General features: G+C 51.3%; 1 protein-coding gene across 2 annotated transcripts in view; it reads right to left on the reverse strand.

The window, feature by feature from the left end:
- STK32A (serine/threonine kinase 32A) overlaps positions 1 to 20,436 on the reverse strand; it is a 21,784-nt gene extending 1,348 nt beyond the window's left edge. Inside the window, exons 1-12 of one of the 2 annotated variants that reach the window (XM_056502475.1) lie at positions 20,239 to 20,436; positions 17,394 to 17,543; positions 13,747 to 13,802; positions 12,651 to 12,802; positions 11,701 to 11,874; positions 8,362 to 8,399; positions 6,466 to 6,555; positions 5,871 to 5,968; positions 4,401 to 4,517; positions 1,127 to 1,252; positions 564 to 692; positions 173 to 237 (exon numbers count right to left, since the gene is read on the reverse strand). In XM_056502475.1, the coding sequence (XP_056358450.1) occupies positions 173 to 237; positions 564 to 692; positions 1,127 to 1,252; positions 4,401 to 4,517; positions 5,871 to 5,968; positions 6,466 to 6,555; positions 8,362 to 8,399; positions 11,701 to 11,874; positions 12,651 to 12,802; positions 13,747 to 13,802; positions 17,394 to 17,445 (1,097 nt within the window). In that variant the 5' untranslated portion in view covers positions 17,446 to 17,543; positions 20,239 to 20,436. The remainder of the gene's footprint in view (positions 1 to 172; positions 238 to 563; positions 693 to 1,126; positions 1,253 to 4,400; positions 4,518 to 5,870; positions 5,969 to 6,465; positions 6,556 to 8,361; positions 8,400 to 11,700; positions 11,875 to 12,650; positions 12,803 to 13,746; positions 13,803 to 17,393; positions 17,544 to 20,238) is intronic. The other variant, XM_056502476.1, reaches the window with a different exon arrangement.
- Between the last annotated feature and the right edge of the window lie 4,192 nt (positions 20,437 to 24,628).

Consider the following 24,628-nt stretch of genomic DNA (forward strand, 5'->3'; position numbering starts at 1 on the left):
GCACGAGCTGCCACTCACTCCACGGCTCCCCCAGCCCTGAGTGCCCCAAACTCCTCCATCACAGGGCCCCAACACACCCCCCACCCAGCCCCCCTGCCCTGGGCCCCCAAAACCTGTCAAAGGCTTTGGCGAGGGCCAGTGCCTCTTCTGCTGCCTCTGGATCAAAACTTACTTTTCTCTGTTGAAAACAATGAAGTCCCTCTGGAGCATTTCCAGGTGCTTCTGGAGGTGGCTGGCCTTTCACATTGGAATGGAAAAATTAGAGGGAATAAATTCACAGTTGGCACAGAAAACCATTGCAAGGACAGCTTCAATGAGACATGGCAATATGTTGAGGCACAGAGCCTCTTTAGCCTTGCAGTGGGGAGGAAGCATTAAGGCTCTCTGTTGCAGTAAACCAGTGCACACACATTCTGCCTTTCACCACAGAGAAGATGGGGGAGAGTTTCAGGAACAAAGTTAGTCACAAGGGAAAGAAATATTCTGTTCGGTTTGCTGTGGTTTTGCTAAATGGCAATCTTTGAAAAATGAAAGACCATACAGTTGTACCTGCTTGCCCTCACCTGGGATGAATTGCTTTTGCTTGTGTCTTTCTCCTTCTTAGCCAAACGCTTTTTTTTTTTGTGAAGAGGTTTGGATTCCAGGATCATTTCTTCCAGTTCAAAGGCTGGGTCACAATTCAGTCTGCCTTTCTGGAGGGGAGAGACAGATGGCCTTAAGTGATCAGAGCCTGTCTTAAGGAGTCTCTTATAACCTGCACTGCAACTAGGAGCTGAATTTTGTAAAAAAAATGCACTAATTATAATTGCACATGCAGCCAGGAGCATGGCTATACTCCTGGTATACTCCTATCAGTCCCTTCAGCTAGGAGCCATACTCATGGTGTCACAGTGGCTCCTTTGGTGCTCCTGCTGCTGCTCTGGAGTGGCAGTGAGGATGAGGACAGTGTCCTGCCTGAGAGGAGCGCAACAGCCCAGCAGAGCAGGTCTTCAAGCAATACAGAGAAACCCAGCAACAAGGGTGGATATGCAATTAACAAATATTCATAATTTAGCCCAACTTCTGTGGAAAACCAGTTAGAATAGTTGGATTATTCTCCATAACCTTTACACTCCACTGGCCTTACCATGGGAATGAACTCTGGCATTATTCTTTTCTGGAGAACAGCATCCCAGTTGACATCAGACAGATATGGGAAGGACTGAATGTCCTTCAGCTGAGAAAAACGTTTCTCGGGGTTCAGCTCGAGCAGCTGCAGCGAGAATGAAAGGGAAGAGATGAGACAGCCCCACAGGGCACACACTCTGTGGAGCATGGTGAGGAGACATGGTGCCAGAGACACCTCATCAATGCTGCCATTTGCACCAGTGCCTCTCCTGCTCTGCCTCAGAATCCCTTCACCAGACCCAAAAGCTCTGCCTCTGTTTATTCCCATTTTTATCCCCACTGTAGGAGCAGGCAATGAGGCAGTACAGTGGCATTAAACAATTTGTCCAATGTTTAAAATAAGCATTTGTTTGGAATGGGGATTTCCACTAGGGCTTTTGTGTTCTGGTTTTAATACTGGATCAGTAAAACATCCTCTTTTCTCACTCTACTAAAGTAACATTCCAGTGTGAAAGTGCCTTCACACTTCTTATTTTCATAATTTTTTAATGTTGCTGTAGGGATTACTTGTGAGGAAGAAAAGGGTTGAAGCTGTCTCTGTTCAGTGATCATACATTGCATAAACTCTGACAGCAGGCACTCCTAACACCCTGCAGAGCTCTGCACTCCAGCCTCACCAGGGCTCCACCAGGACGAGCATTTCTGAAACACAGAAATCCACAGGGGATGGCTGATCCAGGGAGGAGCCACAGTTGGCTTCATGTATAATATATATGGCTGTTAAACCAGATGCAAAGGAGCGCTGGGAAATTTAAATAATTGTGACATTGTATTATTTATTCACAAGGGAGTCTCCATGGCCTGCTGTGGTCTAGGAAAAAACTGCCAGCATAGCAACAGCTAGGACATCTGCAGAAAATATTCCTGTATGACTGTTAGGCTTAATGAAGTACTGGCTTCACTGAGTTTTCAGCAATAGGAGATAGTCTGCAATTTTCTTCATGGAAAATACACCATGATTCTGTCTCAGCAAAGAACTGACAACCTCTTTTCTTTAAAATGTTTGATTATCTATTTCATTAGAAATGACAAAATACATATATATAGTATTTGGAACAAAATCCAGTTGAAAGATACATTAAGTACTACTTCATTGCCCACACTTATCTGAAATTAAAATCTATTTACATAAAATTTGCTGCCAGTGCTGCTATGCAGGGGGTAAGTGCTCAGCTCTGCTGCCACTGTTAAGTCTTGTTTATTGAAGCTATGGCTTCATTCCAAATGGGATTTCAGCTTCAAAATTATTCCAGTAATGATTTTGAAGCAATTTTTCTAACAGCTTTATTGAAAAAAAAAATTGCAGCGGTGCAAAAACCAAAGAGCATCAAATGATTACAACAGTGTCAGTACTTCTTGCAAATATTCCTATTATTGGGAAAAAATGTTTCTTGAGGATTAGAAAAATGTAATGTTTGGGCTAAATTTATTGACAAGTATATCAATATGTGCTTCGAGTTAGTCATTTCCAGAGTGTAAAGTTTTAGATGAGACTCTGGACGCTGAGGCTGCCCGTGTCCTCAGCACAGCTGTCCCCAGTGCCAGCCCAGTGCAGCTGGCATTTATCACCCAGGTGACAGTGTGTGACAGTCACTGGCACTGCCTGGACACTGCAGGGGCTTCCCAGGCAGGGCAGAGATTGAGAGAAGGAACAGCAGGGACTGAGCAGAGACAGACTGAGAGCAGCAGGGACTGAGCAGAGAGTGAGAGCAGGAACAGCAGGCACTGAGCAGAGACTGAGAGCAGGAGCAGGGGGCACTGAGCAGAGAGTGAGAGCAGGAACAGGGGGCACTGAGCAGAGACAGAGCAGGAACAGCAGGGACTGAGCAGAGAGTGAGAGCAGGAACAGCAGGGACTGAGCAGAGACTGAGAGCAGGAACAGCAGCACTGAGCAGAGACTGAGAGCAGGAACAGGGGGCACTGAGCAGAGACTGAGAGCAGGAACAGCAGGGACTGAGCAGAGAGTGAGAGCAGGAACAGCAGGGACTGAGCAGAGACTGAGAGCAGGAACAGCAGGCACTGAGCAGAGACTGAGAGCAGGAACAGGGGGCACTGAGCAGAGAGTGAGAGCAGGAACAGCAGGGACTGAGCAGAGAGTGAGAGCAGGAACAGCAGGGACTGAGCAGAGACTGAGAGCAGGAACAGCAGCACTGAGCAGAGACTGAGAGCAGGAACAGGGGGCACTGAGCAGAGACTGAGAGCAGGAGCAGCAGGGACTGAGCAGAGAGTGAGAGCAGGAACAGCAGGGACTGAGCAGAGACAGAGCAGGAACAGCAGCACTGAGCAGAGACTGAGAGCAGGAGCAGGGGGCACTGAGCAGAGAGTGAGAGCAGGAACAGTGGGCACTGAGCAGAAACTGAGAGCAGGAACAGCAGCACTGAGCAGAGATTGAGAGCAGGAACAGTGGGCACTGAGCAGAGAGTGAGAGCAGGAACAGTGGGCACTGAGCAGAGAGTGAGAGCAGGAACAGTGGGCACTGAGCAGAGAGTGAGAGCAGGAGCAGGGGGCACTGAGCAGAGACTGAGAGCAGGAACAGTGGGCACTGAGCAGAGACAGAGCAGGAGCAGCAGGGACTGAGCAGAGAGTGAGAGCAGGAGCAGCAGGGACTGAGCAGGCACTGAGGGCAGGAACAGAGGGCACTGAGCAGAGACTGAGAGCAGGAACAGGGGGCACTGAGCAGGCACTGAGAGCAGGAGCAGTGGGCACTGCCAGCCCCCTCTCTGGCCTGGACACATCCTTACAGGGTGGTTGTCTCCAGGTGCTTTTACTGAAGAGCTCTGGGAATCAGGGGTACAAACCCAAATCTGGTTCCCACATGGATTCCAGATGGACATGTTTTATACCCTTCTCATTGTATAACTGCATATTAATTATTAATTATTATTTTTCTATTGTATACATTGATCTTATCCAAGCAGGGATTCTTACGATTTTCATCAGGAACCCCAAATCCTTTCTCACAATTCTTGTAACAATTACAAGAATCATTTCTCATTATTCTTATAACAATTACACAATAATTCTATTCAATTACTAGACAATCATTATATTTAACAATTGTATAATTTATCATATGATGAGTAGTCGGGTGCAGTTTCACATGATCTAATAGAGACAAAGCTCATTCCCAAGGCCCAGTTCCCTTTCCCAGCCCTACCAGACCCAACCTTTCTTTCCACCCCCTGAATCTATTGTACACAATTCCCATGTTTTGGAAACATTTCTCGCCTCACCTTCCTGAGCAGTGCCACCAGCCCCGGGGACCAGGCTGCCGGGTACCTGACGGCGGCCGTGCGCAGCTCGCGGGCGATTTCCTCCGCGCCGCTCTGGGGCCTGATGTGGAACGGCCTCTGCAGGACACCACGAGACAAGCATGGGATTTATCTGCCTTCCAAACTCCTTGGGAAAGCTGCTGAGAGCACAGAAGGCTCACGCAGTCCCACTGTCCCGGCCCCAGCCCACTGTGGGACGCCTCTCCTGCGTCGCCACGGCTCGGCTGAAAATACAAAATGTCAGCAAGAACTGGGCTAAGAACTGGGCATTTAACAGCAGGAGCAAACCCCAGAAATCACAGTTACAATTACCCAGTGGGAATTTGCTTGCTTTTTTCAGTGTTTTTATCTTACAAGGCTATGACACACAGTGCTGTGGTTAGAGTACTCCTAATACCCCCTGTAAAATGTCCCTCACTCACACTGGGGACAATGCCAGTGAAAAGGAGACAGATGTCTCCCAAAAATTAAACCAGCTCAGAAAAGGATGTCCCAAGAAGGGTCACCAGCCCCAGGTGGGCATCAGAATGACAGATCAGGGGCAGCTTGACATGCCACCCTGTCACCAGGGCTGTGCCATCGAGTGTGAGCACAAATCAGCATTTCTATTCCTGCCTTTACAAACAGTGCCATCGAGTCAAAACCCAACATGATGCACCTTCCTGACATTAATTTTGTGTTATGGGTGGAAAACTCAAATATTACATTAAGGTGTTTACTGTGGGTGCATTGCTCCAGGTACCCAACAGGTCAGAGAGTCACATCTCCTCAGTGTCTGCTAAACTGATCCCTCACAACAGACACACAAATCCAAATGAAAAATCTCTTCTTCAAAACATCTTCTGATGATAGAGGTTTTAAAAACCTTGTGTTGCATACTCAGACTGAAAGAAGCTTCCAAGCCTCACGAGGTCTTAAGCGTTCCTCTTTAAATTACATTCTTTTGTTTAGAATAATGTAAGTTTTAAAGTTTTGTCCCACTTTTTTACACAACACTTTCAAAACACTGATGTATTTGTCTATCTACAAGACTGCCAACCTTGCCCAAGTCAGCAGCAGAGCTGTGATGGCACAGGCAAGGATTGAGCTTTTCCCATCATTTGCTCCAACTGCTCAGACTTGTTACAACAGCAACAAGTTTTTTTCAAGTTTTCTTTTTCCTTGCAGGACAGAAGCTCCAAATAAAGGATATTGCTGCCCAAACTTCAGGAGCTGTTGCTCGTCTGCCTTGCCCCATTTTCACAACCCAGAGCCCTCAGCCACAGCACGCTGTTCTGTGCTGCTGCAGCTTCTCTGAGCTCCTAGCCACGAGCACAGGAGGCTGGTGAGGATGTGATCTCTGCCTCCTGTGCTGTAATCAGCCCTGGAGCCTGGAGCTCAGCCTGGCTGTGCCATCTGTGCCCTGCAGCACTGACCCTGGCACACACGTACCCGAGCTCTGAGCAGCTCGTAGGCAGTGACCCCCAGGGACCACCAGTCCACAGCAAAGGAGTAGCTCGTGGGTTTTGTGGAGCTAAACATTTCAGGTGCTGTGAAATAGAGGAGGGAACAAACATCGCCTTGCTGCAATACCCAGTGGAAAAGAGCAGCACAGAAAGCTGAGCCATGCCCCCCGTGCTGCTACGCTCCTGCACCACAGCCACCCTGCAGCCCCACACAGGAAACTGCCCCCAAAGCACAGAAAGAACAAGCTCCTTCTGCTGGCACAGGATCTGCTTCCATTCACAGTGGATGTGCTCCAGACTTCACTCAGTGTGGGCTCAAGGTGGCCTAGGTGTCCCCTCACCTCCCTGTGAAGGGGACACGCACCTTCCCCAGCTGCACGGAGCCATTTCTGGGGAGGGACTCCTGTCCCCACCTGCACCCCCTCCCCAGGAGCCCCCACTTCAAACCCTGCATGATTTGATGTGGATGAGGAAGAAAAAAGCCCCAGCTCCTATTAAAATGCCTTCACCTGTGTCCCAGCACAGGCCCCCCCAAGCCCACAGAATGGTGACCCAGGGCAGGTAAAGCCACTGCTTCTCACCCATGTAGGGCTTGGTGCCAGCAATGGTGGTGACAGGGCTGTCCCTCGTCAGCGTGGTGGCAATATTGAAATCCGTGATGTGCACGTGTCCTGGAAGACAGAGGATAACATGTAACAGGCTCGGCCTCCATTTCACACAAGAAACAGCTCTGAATCTGAAACACAAAGTAAAATACTCCATGGAAAGCAGTTTCCAGGTACTCTGGTGGGGGAAATACTTCAGCTTGCAGGCTGCTTGTCTCTTGTTTCAAATATCCCCTCATTTTCCCTCTGGGGAACCAGAAAATATAAGAGTTCTCCAAAAAGCAATTTAGTGATGATTGTTTTGAGTCTTCCTACATTTTAGAGTCAGTCTGGAAAAGAAAATGAACTCTGCGTGTGTCCAAAGCTTTCTACATGCCTTGGAAGAGAAACCTTTGCTGCCATGGGTGAAGAAAAGGACAAGTCACAGACAAAAGGACACTGGAGTCAAGGGAATGTCCCCAGAAAAAACACTCTGAAACCTCTGCAAGAGAGAGTTTAAAAATCACAGTGAACAGAGAATAGACTCAAAACGGATCCTGAATTGCAGTGTCAGAAGTTGGTAGGTTGTGTCTCCCTGGGCTGGATGCAGCTGCAAAGATGATCAGAGCCTTTTCCTCCTCTTTTCCCTCTCCAGGGAGTGCTGGCCAGCATTCCCATGGCATGGGGCTCCCAGCTTCTCTGGAGAAGCCGTGTCAGCCCTGTCTGAGAGGCACAGAGGTCTGGGAGAGCAGTGGTGTGTCACCAAAGCAGCCGGGAAAGAGAAGTGACCAAAAGCAGCCGCACAGGAGGGAGCCCAGCAGGGCAGGGAGGACAGGGCTCCCTCCTGCCAGAGCCGGGGAAGGGCTGAGCAGGAGAGCACAGGCTCAGCAGCTGCAGGCAGAACACTCTCTGCAGCTCCTGAATAAACCATCCAGCAGTGCTCTGAAGTGAGAGGTCCTGTGCAAAGGATGGAGCCTGGAGCTGCCCTGAGGCAGCACAGCCTCCCTGGAGCTGCAGCATCCCTGCTGAGAGTGAGCACCGGAGCTGGGCCCCTCCTGCCCTGACCGCCCTCTTCAAGCACCCTGCTCCAGATAACGGAGATTGCTCACAAGCCAGTTATTGGATCTTTAACAAAATATGAGCTAACAAAATGTTTCTCTGTAATGAGTTACAAACTAATAAATATCAGACAACACTTCACTGTGAGATCTTCACCAGGAAAAAAAATGTGACTAAAGAGCCATGGAAGAATATAGTCAAGAGTTTTGCCTAAGAAAGACTATAGAAAAACTGATAGCAGCATTTATACCACACCCAGCCCCAAATCCTCATCAGAGCTCCCTCCCCATGCCAAATGCTCAAGGAAGAAGAAAATATGTGAACGAGGCTTATCTATTGCACCATAATTCTGGTTTTGCACAAACCCCACAGTGACACAAACACTGCCCTTCAAATGATGCATTTTGAGTAAGTTTTAAAAAAGAACCAAGAAAATGTTAAATTTAGGTGTGCTGGGCTCCTGACCCCAAGCAACCCCAAACATATGGTCCCTGCCAGTGCCTTGTAGGGACAGCACCAAGTCAGTCAGCCAGAGGAGGTGCTGGTTAAAGCACCAAGCAACCCCATAAAGCACAACACCACAGGGTGCCCAGTGCCTGAGGGTGCAGGGCTGAAAAGTGCAAGAGCCAGCAGTGGAGCACAAAGGGGTGGGATGGGATGGGATGGGATGGGATGGGATGGGATGGGATGGGATGGGATAATGGGATAAGCCTGCTCTCAGTCAGGCTGAGGGAGAGAGCACAACCCCAAGGGATGGCAGCAGCAGCAGCAGGACTGCAGCCTGTGCCTCCTGCTCCACTGGTTTATTCACGTGCAGGACCACCTGGTACTCACCGTGCTCATCCAGTAAAATGTTGTCAGGCTTGATATCTCTGAGGAAAAAAGCAGAGGAGGAGAGAGAGGCATTAGTCCAGAGAAGGGGCAGGGCCCTGGGCTGCTGGCACCCCAGGGAAGAGCATGTCTGGGCACTGGCAGGGGCTCTGCACCCCCAGAGCCCGGGCTCTCAGCTCTGCTGTCCCTGCCTGGGCTGGGGCGAGGGCAGTGTCTGATCAGGCTGGGCTGGGGCGAGGGCAGTGTCTGACCAGGCTGGGCTGGGGCGAGGGCAGTGTCTGATCAGGCTGGGCTGGGGCGAGGGCGGTGTCTGATCAGGCTGGGCTGGGGCGAGGGCAGTGTCTGACCAGGCTGGGCTGGGGCAGAGGCAGTGTCTGAACAGGCTGGGCTGGGGTGAGGGCAGTGTCTGATCAGGCTGGGCTGGGGCAGAGGCAGTGTCTGACCAGGCTGGGCTGGGGCAGCAGCAGTGTCTGACCAGGCTGGGCTGGGGTGAGGGCAGTGTCTGATCAGGCTGGGCTGGGGCAGAGGCAGTGTCTGAACAGGCTGGGCTGGGGTGAGGGCAGTGTCTGACCAGGCTGGGCTGGGGCGAGGGCGGTGTCTGACCAGGCTGGGCTGGGGCGAGGGCAGTGTCTGACCAGGCTGGGCTGGGGTGAGGGCAGTGTCTGATCAGGCTGGGCTGGGGCGAGGGCAGTGTCTGACCAGGCTGGGCTGGGGCAGCAGCAGTGTCTGATCAGGCTGGGCTGGGGCGAGGGCAGTGTCTGATCAGGCTGGGCTGGGGCGAGGGCAGTGTCTGACCAGGCTGGGCTGGGGCGAGGGCGGTGTCTGACCAGGCTGGGCTGGGGTGAGGGCGGTGTCTGACCAGGCTGGGCTGGGGTGAGGGCAGTGTCTGATAAGGCTGGGCTGGGGCGAGGGCGGTGTCTGATCAGGCTGGGCTGGGGTGAGGGCAGTGTCTGACCAGGCTGGGCTGGGGCAGAGGCAGTGTCTGATCAGGCTGGGCTGGGGTGAGGGCGGTGTCTGACCAGGCTGGGCTGGAGCAGCAGCAGTGTCTGAACAGGCTGGGCTGGGGCAGCAGCAGCGGCTGCAGGGGGCAGGTTGAGCAGCACTCAGCTGGGCCCACCCACAGTGCAGCCACTGCCCTTTTGTCATTCTCCTCCTGTTACTTTGCAACCTGTTTCCATACCCTGTTGAGAAGGGCTCCTCATTTACCCAGTAAATTGTTATATTAAATTAAATTTTTTTAACTTCTTTGTTCTAGATACAAATGGGTTTCCCACAGGTTTTATTCCTGAGTAAAAGGACCCCACAAAACAATACTCACAGCAATGGTGTAGGGAAACACTTGGAGTGAAGGGAGAAAACGTACACCTGATACTCCTGAAAAGATGAACTCTGATACAGCCACCTGAGTGACTCCACAAGCCATTACCTGCCTTTAATGAGCTCATTACACCAGTCCCATTGTGCACCTGGCCAGTTGATACCCAGACAGAAGCAGCCAGCAGGTGCAGTGACCCTGTGCCAGCTGGAGCTCCCACCAGGCAAAGACATGAGCAAGCTCAGGGTTTTATCTTTAAAAAGTCAATCCTTAAGACACAGTTGGATTTTTCCAAGCCACCTGGAATCAAAACCCCACAATATATCTAATTGTCATCTAATAGCTGACAGTTCTCTGGCATCTTGACACCCAAACAAATTCCAGGGGGTTATAAACACTGTTACCTTCCTGCAGCCACCCCATCATACAGGTGAGGATAGGGACAGGCATCATTAGCACAGCACAGGGCAGTGTCAGGTAAGTGGCTGATTTTTCCCCTAACCAAAATAGAACTGTTTATTAAAAAAAAAAAAAAAAAAGATTAATTTCTATTTTAAAATTTCTATCTCTATTTTTTAATTTCTATTTTTTAATTTCTGATCTCCCTCCATCTGTCATACAGCCTCTGGAATTACACTAGCACAGCAAGGTCATTCTCAGGATGCAAACAATGACCACAGATCATTCTGGTTATTGTTCATTTGTACATTTCATTTTTATAAGCTGGTTATATAATTTCCTAACATAAAAGATATTAACATTTCCCATTCTTTTACATCTAGGTGGGAAATAATTACAGCCTGACTTTGCACAGCTTTGTTCAGTCAAACAAAGCCATTGCTTCGCTGTCTCCTGATGTTCCCAATTACAGCTGTTGCAGTGTAATTGACTCAGTTGAATCACTTTATCAATCAAATACTCTCCCATTGGGTAACAGTGTTAATTAAACAACTTGCATTACAGTGTTAATTAAATAACTCACGAATTTTACAGCCTGCCATGCATGTTTTGTTGTACTTGAGTTAGCTCAAGCACATGCAGCTGTGTGAAAAGCACACTGCACCTCACCTGCAGCTTCTCCACCCCTGGGCAAGGATCCTGCCTGCCCAGCTCCGGGGCAGCAGCAGGGAGGAGAGCTGGGCAGGGGGAGCTGCCCGGGGCTGGCCCTGCCTGCAGAGAGCAGAGCTGCTGGGCTCTGGTGGCTGCAGGGACAGGCAGGGTCACTCTGTGCCCCTCCTGGGCCCTGGAGCTGCACCTGCTCAGGAGCAGGGTTCCACCTCCCAGCTGCCCACTCTCAGCCAGGAGCACTGCAGCTCTGTGCTCCCTGTGCCCAGCTCTCACACTGCACGAGGATCTCACCTGCAGGGGTGTTTCTGAATGGAGAGACTTCTCCCTGTTCATCCTCCCTGGCAGCAGCTCCCTTGGCCAAGCCCTGGGGCTCTGGACTTGGTGCTGCCCATGGCAGCAGAGGAGCTGTCTGTCTGTCTGTCCATCCTGAGCCAAACCTGCCCCCTGAGCTCTGCCTCCCCTGCTGCTCTGCAGGGCTTCAAAGGTGCAGCAACAGCTCCTGCTCACTGGCTGTGAGAAATTGTGGTAGCCAAAAAGAAACTCTCAGCCCTTCTAGAGAGGGATTTGCATCATACTGTGTTTGTCCTCATGTTTTGGTGCAATACAGAGAGGGGCAAAGGGAGACACCTTCAAACAGGAACACAGGAGGTCTGAGTGCTGACACCTCATCTTACAGCCTGCACCAGGATGGATGTTAATGAGCTACAGCTAATTTAAACCTATCAGAGACAAATCTTTGCAGGATCAATGGACAATCAAATATGCTATTTCACAGGTACCCCAGAGGGACAGATCAGATGGTCTCTGCTGTTTATAAAATACTTTTCCTGGGGAAGCCTCGTGTTTCACATAAAAGCAAACACACGTGGCACAATGTGCTGTTTACCCCTGAAATCCATTTGTCATTTCAACCCAGGAGGAACACGCCTGCCCTCAGCACAGGCTGTGGCCTGGCTGACCTGTGGATGATGTGCCTGCTCTGCAGGTAGTCCAGGGCCAGCACCAGCTCACAGATGAAGAGCCTGACGGCCCCCTCGGGGAAGCGCACGTCCCGCTGCAGGTGGTAGCGCAGGTCCCCTCCCTGCAGCAGGTCCACCACCATGAACATGTCCTCCTCATCCTGGAAGGAGTACCTGAAACACACACAGAGTTCAGGGACAGAGCACCGAAACACGGCGGGAAATAAAGGAACAGGTGCTACCTCTGGGAATACTCATAATTCCTTGGAATTTCTCATTTAGGAAATTACAATTTCATGACCTCTCCATGCTCCGTTTCCCACTATTGCCACACAACAACAATTCAGTCTCAGATCCATTCCAGAGTCAGAGCAGACGGTATGAACAGCTCAAGATGGGCATTCTGCCCTCTCCAAGCACTGATGGGGAGCAGCAGAGGAGCTCTGGAGCAGCCCCTGCCCCGACCCCAGCCCTGCAGTCCCTGTGCCAGCAGTCTGTCTGGGACCCCATGTGCTCAGCACCACAGGGGTGCATCTGGTCCCTGCTGGTCCTGCATAAGTGACCTCCTTTGGTGGACTGTGTCTCTGCAGTCTGTGTGTCACTCAGAGAGCAGGCAGGCCACAGGAGTGCTAAAGGCATCCTGAAGGCAGGGATGGCATGGCAAGAGCAGCAGCAGGGACACTTGGGTGGTTTGCTCTGCACAGATCCCTACGTGCACACACTGCTCAGCCTCAGCTTTGAGGGAGCTTTGCCTGGAACTTCATGTTCAAGAAGGAAAGACAAGTTTGGAGACAAGCTATGGGAGGTGTAGCTGCACCTTTACCATTCACACCCCGGTAAGAACAGCTCTAAATGGCACCAGCAGCAAAATACCAAGAGTTCACTGCTCTCAAAGGTGCCTGTATTCGACTGCTCTGGTTCCACCAGTGAGCCAAGGAGCCACCTCTTACCATAGATTAACCAAAAAGGGGTGCTCCAGGCCCTGCATGATCTGCAGCTCCTTGAAAACATTTCTCACTTCATTTCTCTCCACACACTTCTGTTTGTTCATGTATTTCATGGCATACATCTTCTTGGTGTCAGTCTTCTGCACCACGCACACCTGGGAGAGCAGTCAGATCAATCAGAGATGATTTGTCAGCAGATTTGGCAGGTGGGACTCAGTGACACAAGTTGTTTTTTTTCCAGCAGCTTTGGCAGTGTCCACACTGCCAGGGCACAGCTCCATCTGCCAGTGCTGCAACACTGGGTACTGCCTGGGAATCTCTTGGGAATTCACCCAAAGAGAAATTTTGAGGAAGGAATTTATCATCACAAGATGGGAGACAGGGAGTGACAGAGAAGTCAGTGTTTTATTAAATGTCATGCACTAACAATCATGTCCACCCCTCCCACACTCGTTGCTGCTGGGAAGAGCCCCCTCACCACAGAGCTGCAGGTCAGACCTGGGGCCAGCAGCTGGTCTCACCTTCCTGAAAAGGGTCACTCAGCTCACAGTTAATCCTGGGCTTTGCTTAAGGGGTTCTGGGCTTTGAGTTTTAACCTTTCTTATATGGCACCAAACCTAGAGAGAAACATGACTCCAAGGAAAGCCTCAGGGCCTGTGAGAGTGCAGCACAACTCAGGCTTTGTTTACACAATAGTTCAGGAGTTTGGGGTGAACCAGATGCTTAATAACAAACACTGTGCCTCACAGAGGAACATTTAACACGTTAAATAATGTGCTAGAAAACCTGCCAGGATTTCATGTTGATTATCAAAAATGTATTGTGATGTTCAGTGTTGATTTGCTGAGAAATATTAGAAAATGCTTATTCAGAAATCTAATTCAGATAATTTGAGTGATCAGTTTTTCATTTTAATCTCACGCAATATGATTTGTGGCTAGAGAATGGATAAGGAATTGGGCTCTGATTCCTTTCTGATTACCAGGAATCAGGTCAAGGCTCACTGATAGTTCACTCTCATGTGAGCCTCGAACTGATCCATTTCCACCCAGTTACATCTCCAGCTGCCCACAGGGTGGTTAGTTCCCCAAACACTCACTTTTCCAAAGCTGCCCTTCCCAATAGCACGCAAAATCTCAAAATGGTCGAAGGTAACTGCAAGAAAGAGCAACATTTCAATATTTAATGACTGAGTAAACACTTGGCAATATTATGTTATTTTTACTTTTTCTCCCTATGAGCTGAGAAAAATGAGAGATGCCCCAGAAATATTCTGTTCCTTTTGAACATTTAGGTGTTGTTTAAACTTTTTGATGTTTAACAGGGTTTTTTTTTCTCTATGGTTCAGCTGCAAAGGCAAGTTCCTTAGTCAGCCTCTGGCAAAGGCAGATCATGCAGGAATCACCAAGTGAGTGCTCTCATTCTGCCCTCCTGCACTGTCTGTGGAGATATTGGCCTCAGACCCCTATAGCACATGAGGATATTGCATTCCCTCTGCAGATGTGATGGCACAGCCTAAGCACAGCAAAGCTGACAGTGGGAGGAGCACAAGCTTCTGGGCACAGATGCCCCTCCCCAAACCTGGAACAGCTGTGAAAATCAAAGTAAACAGAAGCTGCTGATGGCTGAGTTTCAGTGGGTCTGTTTACCCGTGAGACAATCTGGAGAAGGGTGGTGGATACCTGCAGAATAAAAAGGGAGAGTGAAGATGTTTATCACCTGCAAGGCGAGATGACAGTGGTGCCTGCATGGGGAGAGGTGATCTGCACAAGTCCTGTGCCGCAGCCCACAGCCACAGCCGTGGGGAGAGATCCCTGCACTGAGACCCTGCACAGAGCTCTGCAGGGCAGGGCAGACCACAGCATTAACAGCTGGGCAGTCACATCTGGAACAGCTGCAAATCCAGAGGAGTCAGGCCAGCAGGAGCGTGTTCACCCCCTCTGCCTTCTTGTTTCATCCAGGCTGGGTGTAAGAAAGCTCAGCTGCACACTTTAATAAAGTCCCTCAAACTGGCTACAAGCTCATTTGAACTGTGGTTTAGCCTTCCTACTAGCCCCAGCTTTCACAGGGAGCCAATCAGGAGTCCTGCTCCTAAAGAACACCGAAATGTGTGGTGTCAGAATCAGGAACCAAACACGTGCTGCTCATGCTCAATCCACACCTCCAGACAAGCCTCCTTTCCCTCTCTGATGGCACATTCAGAAAAGGTCAGAGATTTTGTCCTTCAGGGACAAAGCTCACATGCTCTGCCAGCTCAGACAAACTGGGTCTCAGAGATGCAAAGAAAAATAATACAATTTCCATAAAGAAACAACTGGTGTATCATCATGAAACACTGTTTTGTAAGCAGGGGTCAGATTTCTAGACCAAGGTTTAAGGAACAGTGTTTAGATAAAAAACTGACACAGACCCCAACCAGCCACTAAAACATCCTCAGCAGACCAGTCAGCGCTGTCAATCCCAGGCTGCTCTCCAGGTGAGCTCAGGGCTCAGCTGCTCACACGGTCCGGCACAACTCATCCTCCTGCTCTCACTGCCATTTCCCCAGGTTCCATTATATTCCCTCCCTCCCTCTCTCCTCCTCGGCTCTGCAGCTTCAGGAAAAAGCTGCCACTGGTCTGGGACAGCCACGCCAGCCCTCCGTGCTGGGGACAGGACGGGACAGAGCCGGGGGCAGCAGTGGCACGGCTGATGCTCGGCTTGGCCCGAGGGGGATTTCACCAGGACAGCTGCTGGGGAAAGCCCTGCAGACTGATGTGTGTCCTTCCCAGCCCACCACTGTCCTCCACCTCCCGTTTCTGCTTTCTCCTGCAGCAAACTCGGCCAGCTGGGGGAACATCTGGCTGCCATCCCCCAGGACACTTCCACACACTTCTGCCCAGGAGCAGCACAAACAAAATCTGGCTTCTTGTATGGTCTCACTGACTACAGTGGGAATCAGATAGATCACCTTGTAGCCTTGAATCTTCTGTCTGGTTATTATATTTTTGTTTCACTTGCTTATTATCCACAACTGTCTGCTCAGAGGAAATGCTGAGAGAAAAATAATCCTGTCACCCTGCTTCAGCTGAAGGTAAACAGAGCCCTTCAAGAAGTCCAAACAGAAATCGTGGTGCTACAGAAAATATTGAAATTATAGCAATAGCAACTTGGAAAAATGTTCAAGAGTTAGGACTGGCACTGAAGCACCTGACGACTCATGCTGTTCCACCAGCCCTCACAGGTCCCAAAGGAAAACCTCCCTGTGGCACAGCTGCAGAGATGGGACTGGTGCCCACCACCTGCAGCCTGGGGGAGGGACCTGCCCGTGCCATCAGCAGTGTGCCGTTTCCTAATGTACCTAGAAACTCTTAATTAATTACAATTTTAATTGAATCAGAATGAGGACAAGATCTAAGGTGACACAGCCTCTGGTTTGCAAGATAATGGAAAATTCCCCAGGGGACATCTCTGTTTCAGCTGGGTTTCTCTCCCCTCAGTATATTAAATGTGGCTAATTAGAGAAAAAATGCACTACCACTTTTTGAATTTGTGCAGGGCCATGGAAGCAGAACTGCACTGGTCTGCAGGCTCTGTCAGCATGCCGGGGGGCTCTGACCCACTGAAACCCAGCAAGCCACAATGACAAGGCAGGACAGGGCTCTCCTGGCTTTGTGCTCTCAGTCACAGAAGCTGGTGCTGCATGAACACTGAGCCCAGAGAGAGACCACAGAGACCAGGCACTGCCAGGAAAATCCCTCAGCCAGGACACATCACCCTGAGGAGGGGGGTCAGGACAGAACCGCTCATTGTCCCCAGCAAGAACAGGTGGTTGTTTACCAGAGATGCCAATACTGAGCATTTACATGCACCAGGAATAAAATCTTCAGGAAAACTTCACAGCAGAAATGGAAAAAACATGAAAAACGAAGAAAAACTGCAAGCAATTGCATTAATATTGGGAACTGAAGCTGGTTGAGCTGAGCAGCTGCAGACTGGCAGCAGCAGCACATGGCACATTGGAACAGTGGCTGATGGGGTACTCAGCTCCTCATGTGTTTTGTGTTTATTACTGTGCATTTGTATTTATCTACATGTGCATATTGCTGTAGTACCTAGGTGAAAGCCCATATGGCAGCCAGCAAGCTGACTCATGCAACAGCAAATATATTTATGGAGCAATCTTGCAATGACTGTCTCTGTAATCTTGGCAGCACGGGACCCTGGCTCCAATGCTGCTCCCAGCAGTACTTTTCCAACTCCTTTTTCAGCCAGCCCAACCTGCAGGCTTGGCCTCCCTGTGCCTGCAGCAGCCCTGCCCATCTGGGGACCACCAGGAGCACCCACAGAGCACCCACAGAGCACCCAGAGGAGCACCCATCGCTCCAGCACCTTCCCACCACACCTCCTACCAGTCTTCCCTCCACTGGGGCCTCCAGAACAGACCTCTCCCCCCTCCAGAGCAGCAGCATTCTGTCCCTGCCTTCCAGCTGCCTGCCAGGGTCCCAGGGACTCCCCAGCACCAAAGCTCTGCTGGCAGTCCTGCTTTCAGAGCTGCTGGGGGAGGAAGCCAAAGGATCCCAGGAGCAGACTGCAGCTCTGTAGTGACCAGGGGCACACTGCTGACCTGTACACACCTGTGCTGAGCTGCACACCTGTGCTGAGCTGGGATGCCCAGGAGTCTGCAGCCTCAGCACTGGCTGGCACCCTCAGTCAGTCTGCACTGAGAGCTCTTCAGTCCCACACAACAGCCAGAAAAGCTCTTACCATCCTCGCTCCCTTCAGGGGGTGCTGACTTGCTGGAGGTGTTTGCCCCCATGGTGTGCTCAGCCCAGGCTCAGCTCCCCAGCTGTGCCCTGGGGCAGTGCTGCCACGGGTCAGTCCTGCCAGACCTTGGCCATGTCCTGCTGACACACCCTGCAGAGGGCAGGAAGAAAAGTTCATCATCACTCAGGAGGAAGAAACATTTACAGCTTTCAATGTCTCGCTGGAGGCTCACTGCTCCAAGGACAGGACTGACAGGCAGGGAAAAGCACATTGCAGTGGAGCCCACCAGAGAAACCAGCACCAGCTCGACCTTGTCACTCGGGCCAGGACTGCTGCCACTACAGGAATGGCAGGAACAGACCAGCAGACCAAAGACCCGAGGATCTGGCTCATGTTTGCTCTTTCATCCAGCATGTATTTTGTAGCTTCAGGGGTAACTAACTGTACTGAGGCCAATATCCAAAATAAATGGACATAGTGGCTTGGCTAGATAAAACCAAAAGTCACTTTAGACTACTGAGGTCATGTGGAAGGGTAAAAGCCATGGAAGAAGGAATTCAAAGTGTCAGCCTTTTGATTTAAGCAGTTAAACAAGTCTTTCATTTGGGAAAAAAATCACACCATTCTGGTATTTCTAATGAAAAGTTTCCATGTAAAATCAAGGTACAGTTTCCACTCAGGTTCTTCAGAATTTTTTTTATATGAACTATGAACAAAACAGCAAACCTGATTTCTGGCTTGGTGCTGACTTTCCTCTCCCACTGCAAAGGGACACATTAGCAGGGAGCACAGGAATTTTCCAGTCTCTTCTGACTGGGAATACTGAAGTGTAAAACTCCGTAGAGTTTACTGACACTTGAGAGAGCCTGAACACTCTCTAAATGGTACAGCAGTCACTATATTTTTTAAACATTCACATGCAATGCACCTTTATGTGCTTGTTTTTGGTACTGATATCTCTGTGACATACAACTTTATTCCTTGTTGGAAGTACAAAGCCCTGCAAGAACCAAATGAGGCAGTAACAGTGCAACAAGATCTGGTCCAGCACAGAGCATTCCCCAGGGCATCCATATGTTCACTGAACATTTTCTCAGATCTACACCTTGGAAACACCTACTAACTTCACTTCTTTACTTTAAATTAACACAATTATGGTACTGAAGCAGCAAAGAGAGGAATTATGAGAAAGAAGCTGGAGAAAAGAATTACTGGGAACTGGGTCTGTCATGGGATACTAGGAGTTACCCCAGCACATGCAGTTCCTTCTCTCCAGCTAACCAAAACAAAATCTTAATTTCCCATCTCAGAACTGAAACAAGATTCAGCAATAAAACAAATGAAGCAGCAAATGTTTACGATTCCCATCAGTGCTTCAGAAAGGAACAGATCGAGTCTTCAGTGTCAAACAAAGCCACAGCAGCAGTAACTCTTTTTGAACCCCAAAACTTATTCTTCAGAGTGAAAATAGACCTTCAGATGCAACACCCATAAATCAGGTTCCCACATCTCAGGGTGCCAAGGAAACTTCCTTGCACAGCAGCTCGGAGCCAAGTTCGTTTTAGTGAGTACGGCAATTGCATACAAGCTCTGAGGAAGGAGTGCACATATTCCTTGAAGTTAAGCTAGCCTGAGTAATAATTACAGGGATTTACATCCTTACCAAGTGTAGCTGAGGTATGGAAATTATAAATCTTTTACTGTTTCAAGCTGCAAAGTCACAAAGTTATTAAAATCATTACTTTTCCTCGGGCCAAATTTACCAGTGCTTCCACGCTAACATCACGCCCAGCCGGACCCTCAGCAGTCACAGCGGGCATTTCCCAGGCGAGAAGCAGCGGCTGGAAACGCCAGCCCGAGCCCGCAGCACACCCGCACATGGCCGGACACGCCTCGGACCCGAGAGACGGATGGAAACCTGAACAGAGCGGAGGAGCGCAAACACCGGCGGGTTCGCGCTGGCACCGCGGGCGGGATGCGCCCGGAGGGGACGGGACCGGCGGGACACTGCGGGCCACGGGCAGCGGTGACACCGACACAGACACCCCTGAGGGACACTGCCCGAGCCCTGGGAGGGGACGGGACCGGCGGGACACTGCGGGCCACGGGCAGCGGTGACACCGACACAGACAGCCCTGAGGGACACTGCCGGAGCCCTGGGAGGGGACGGGACCGGCGGGACACTGCGGGCCATGGGCAGCGGTGACAGCGGTGACACCGACACAGACACCCCTGAGGGACACTGCCGGAGCCCTGGGAGGGGACGGGACCGGCGGGACACTGCGGGCCATGGGCAGCGGTGACAGCGGTGACACCGACACAGACACCCCTGAGGGACACTGCCGGAGCCCTGGGAGGGGACGGGACCGGCGGGACACTGCGGGCCACGGGCAGCGGTGACACCGACACAGACACCCCTGAGGGACACTGCCCGAGCCCCGGGAGGGGACGGCTGCTCCAAGGGCTCACAGACAGCTTCCCTCGCCGCCTCTGCACTGCCCGTGCACTGCTCCGCCGAGGAGCTGGCACGGGGCGGTGACACAGCCCGTAGGGACATCACCCCGAGCTCCGGTCCCAGAAGAACGAACGATGACCCTGAGCCCCCCGCAGCCAAAACGGCGCTCGGGAAGGACGAGGGGAGGCCCCTGAGTTCCACCATCAGTGCACCGGGCACTGTGGGTTCTGCTGCGGCTCTCCTCGCCGCAGCCACGGCCCCGGCAGCGCGACCCCAGCCCGAGCGCCGCACGCCCCGAGCCCCGCACGCCCCAAGCCCCGCACATCCCGAGCCCCGCCTCGGGGACAGCGCCCAGACCCCGCTCCGGGGACACGACCGGGAGGCTCCTACCTGGGGCAGCGGAGCGCAGGGACCGAGCAGCCCGGGCGGTGGCAGCAGCTGCGGGAGCCGAGCACCGCGGCCGCCGAGCGCAGGAACCGGAGCGGCCCCGCCCGCGGGTCCCGGCAGGGCCGGGAGGAGCTGCGGCACCGCGAGCGGCGCTCGGACACGCCGCGCCCCCAGGCTGCTGTCCCTGTCCCTGTCCCCGTCCCTGTCCCTGTCCCCGCCCTGTGGCGGGCGGCGACAGGCGCTCCGTGACCCCAGCCCCTGCGCCTCTCCTGCCGAGAGAGCCTCTCTCTTCTGCAAGACCTCTGCTGTTTTCGGGAGGGGGATGCGAACTCTGCGTTCCGTGGCCGGGTGTGTGCACCCCACACCCGCCTGGTGACAGCACACACAGGGACAGCTCACACAAGGACAGCTCACACAGGGACAGCTCACACGGAGGGTCCTGCCGGAGCCTCTGTCACTCTGATCTCGGTACGGCCAAGCCGGGGACGGGCTGCCTCCCCTGCCCGTTCCTATCCCCCCTGGAAGGATCCCATAGGAAGAAAGACACCACATTTCCCACCCCATGGTCCATGCTCTTCGGACACTGCCTTTTCCCCTCTCATTCCTGAGTGTCAGGAGCAGGCTCAGGCTCCCGGGGCTCTAAGGAAGAGCAGTCCTTGCCCCAGGGCAGACAGAAGTCGGAGCAGTTACCCGATTTTAGCCATATTTATGTATTCCTTAGAGAAGAACCCATAAGCTGAAACACAGCTGGGGCTCCCCTAAACTACCTAAACCGATTCAGATCATCTGAAATACAGACCCATGGACTGCAGAGGAAGGAGGAGGCTGGATTCCTGCAGAGCTGGGTTGGGCCAGGGGACCTCTCCTCAACACCCCGCTTTGAGGTGAGGACACGCCCGCGGGCTCTGGGGGCAGGTGAGCTCTAGGTCGGGACAGCAGCTCCTGTCCTGGGAGCCGACCTGCACAGCCCTAAGCAAGGGGAGCATCCAGCAGCTACCACGCAGAAATCAAGAACAAAGTCATTTAAAATAAGCCATCTGTGTTGGGTAGGGTAGGGTGTTCACACTATAGGGAAGTGTTAGAGATTTATCTACAGCTCCAGCATCAGGAGATGCCCAAGATTTCCATGCCAGCTCAAACCAAACTCTGCTTTTCAGAGGATCCACCTGTGATCTTCTGCATGTCAGGTCTGAAGCAGCTTTTCCTGAATAGACTAAAATTTGCTGGAATCAGAATTCTTTCTATTTGACTTTTTGCGAGGGATTTACATGATGTCTGAAAATTTTTAACTTAAGTAATTAGAATTCTTTTCTAAACATTATTATTCAGCTTTTATTTCCAACAAAAGCTCCAATCCAGACAAACCCAGGAAAATTAGCTGAATCAGTCATAGAAATATTACAAAAGTAATAGTCCAGAGCTGTTTTCTGCAGAGTGGATCATCTGGAGAGTTTCAGGATCTTGTCTGTTGGCAGGAATTAAATACTAAACTAATTACTGAGTAGGCCAAAGAAAAGGCAAATGAGAGGACAGAAGGCAGCTCTTCTGAAACAGCTCCTGTGGAGCAGCCAACTCTGTTCACCACTGGGCAATGGGAAAACACTGTTCTGCTTGGTGCAGCAGAGGAATTAATTTTCCATGGGAAATAGAGAGCCCCACGTCCCAGAGCTGGGGCGTTGGTCTGCAATAAAAAGAGAGCACACTTAGAAAGAAAAATCAGTAAAACATTTCCTCCAGTTTTCTCAAGAAATGGAGCTTTTCTGCTGCGTCAGATCGCAAACAGGAGGCGTGTCCCAAGCCGGGGAGTTTTTCCCTCCTGCTGGAGAAGGAGCTCAGGGAGTGGGGCTGGATGGAGAAGGAGCTCAGGGAGTGGGGCTGGATGGAGAAGGAGCTCAGGGAGTGGGGCTGGATGGAGAAGGAGCTCAGGGAGTGGGGCTGGATGGAGAAGGAGCTCAGGGAAGTGGAGCTCGATGGAGAAGGAGCTCAGGGAGTGGGGCTGGCTGGAGAAGGAGCTCAGGGAGTGGGGCTGGATGGAGAAGGAGCTCAGGGAAGTGGAGCTCGATGGAGAAGGAGCTCAGGGAGTGGAGCTGGCTGGAGAAGGAGCTCAGGGAGTGGGGCTGGATGGAGAAGGAGCTCAGGGAGTGGAGCTCGATGGAGAAGGAGCTCAGGGAGTGGAGCTGGCTGGAGAAGGAGCTCAGGAAGTGGGGCTGGATGGAGAAGGAGCTCAGGGAAGTGGAGCTCGATGGAGAAGGAGCTCAGGGAAGTGGAGCTCGATGGAGAAGGAGCTCAGGAAGTGGAGCTGGCTGGAGAAGGAGCTCAGGGAGTGGGGCTGGATGGAGAAGGAGCTCAGGGAGTGGGGCTGGATGGAGAAGGAGCTCAGGGAAGTGGAGCTCGATGGAGAAGGAGCTCAGGGAAGTGGAGCTGGCTGGAGAAGGAGCTCAGGGAAGTGGAGCTGGCTGGAGAAGGAGCTCAGGGAGTGGGGCTGGCTGGAGAAGGAGCTCAGGGAGTGGAGCTGGCTGGAGAAGGAGCTCAGGGAGTGGGGCTGGCTGGAGAAGGAGCTCAGGGAGTGGGACTGGCTCTCCCACACCGGCATGCGCAGCAGCCGCTCTCCTGCCTGCAGGGAAGGCATCGCCTGGTGGATCTCTGGTGCCGTCTATTGGAGAGGAGGCACGGCTTGTCCCTCTGCTCCAGGAGGCTCCTGCCACCAGCCCACACACCCCTGCAGCACACGAACCCCACCTCTCCCCCAGCCTGGGCACACCAGGCAATCCCTGGAGCCTGCAAAGCTCAGAGGGGGCAAAGCCCCTAGTGGCTGCCACTGAATTAAAAAATAATTTTAAAAAGTTTTATTCACTTTTGTAGTTTTAACTATTCAGCTAACTATACTTTTGGTTCAACTATCAAACTAATTTTTATCAATGGCTTGCAAAAACTGAGAAGTTTTGCTAAAATTACTCTCTTTATTTTCTGGAACTGTGAGTCTTTAAAGAAGTGAAATTATACTGAGCAGCTAAAACTCAGCTGTAATCTTCCAGAAAACTTTAACATTATGGTATACTTGTAATGTGTTAGATTTCAATGCCCATTGCTGGCATCTCCTGTGGTGAAAGTGGGCTCACCTTCACAGCTCCTACTGGATGAGAACGGTCTTGTGTGCTTTGCAGGTGGCTGCCAGTCCCAAAGGCAGGTATTGATGCACATACTTAATCAGGGTTAAAACCCTCTGCAGGCTGTGCAGAGGTGTGGAGCAGCCAGGGCTCCCCTCCTGTAGCAGGAGCTCTCTGTTTGTGTTTTCTGGATGGGAGAATCTGCCCCTGGTGCCTTATCCCACTCACAGTCTCCCCAGCCCCTGATGGTGCAGCAGAGATGATGCCACCTGCACCCACTCTGAAACGTGCTGTGAGGTGGCTGCTCCCAAAAATACCTTGGACATCCTTTTCATAGTGCAAACCACAGTGTCCCAGAGCCTGCACTTTTAAACACACCAATCCCAGCAAGATTTCTGTAGGGTCTGGGCTCCAGTTCAGAGATCACACTGAGGAATTTCCATTCCTGGCTGCAGGGTGTGGAGCACTAGGATTCCTCAGCTAGGGGTCACTAGAATTTAAGGCAGGACAGGACTTCAGAACCCAAAGTGGCTCCAGAGGGAAGACATGCTGCACAGAGAGACTACTGGATAAAAGTTTTATCACTCTGGGTCTCCATGGCCCATGACCAAGCCCAGTACCACACCTGCCCACTGTGAAATACCTGCATTTTCTGTTACACATTTCACCCGTGTGTAAAACAGCTGAGGTGAAAAGTACTCTTCCTCGTGGCTCCATTTTCTTGCTTTTTCATGCCTGGAAATTCTTCGAGATAAAACGTGTGCTAGGATTAAAGGAAGCTGGTTGTCCTTTGAGTGGATTTCTGTGGCACAGTGAAAACCATGTTACAAAAAGGGAAATTCTGCTCAGCTGTCAAGAAACAAGGAACATTGGTAGATGAAATCCTAATTTCTCTCAAAAAGTCTTAACACAGAGTATTGCTGTAGCAGCAAACAGTTAAAGACACTACAGCTTAATAATATGCCTTTCAATAGAAGTGTCTTTAGTAATCTTTTAAAGCAGCTGTAAGGCACTTGTGATTGCAGGCAGATTTTGAGGGAAGTGTTGTAATGTACTGTAAAGCTCCATGCTTGGGTTCATTGCCAAGCAGTTCACAACTACAAATGTGAAAAAAAAATAAATTCTTGTGGTCGTAGGAGTAGTTCTTTTCTCCTTTTTCGCTCCCTCTTTAACTGTGCTGGAAATGCCTGGGAGCATTAGTATTCTGCTGGAGGGAGGCTGTGACAAAGACCATGACTAGAGGGCCTCCTGACTCCTGTGCTGTGCCAGGGATGGGCAGGGCTGGC

This window comes from Oenanthe melanoleuca, chromosome 13 (assembly GCF_029582105.1).
Source record: "Oenanthe melanoleuca isolate GR-GAL-2019-014 chromosome 13, OMel1.0, whole genome shotgun sequence".
Classification (NCBI taxonomy): Eukaryota; Metazoa; Chordata; class Aves; order Passeriformes; family Muscicapidae; genus Oenanthe; species Oenanthe melanoleuca.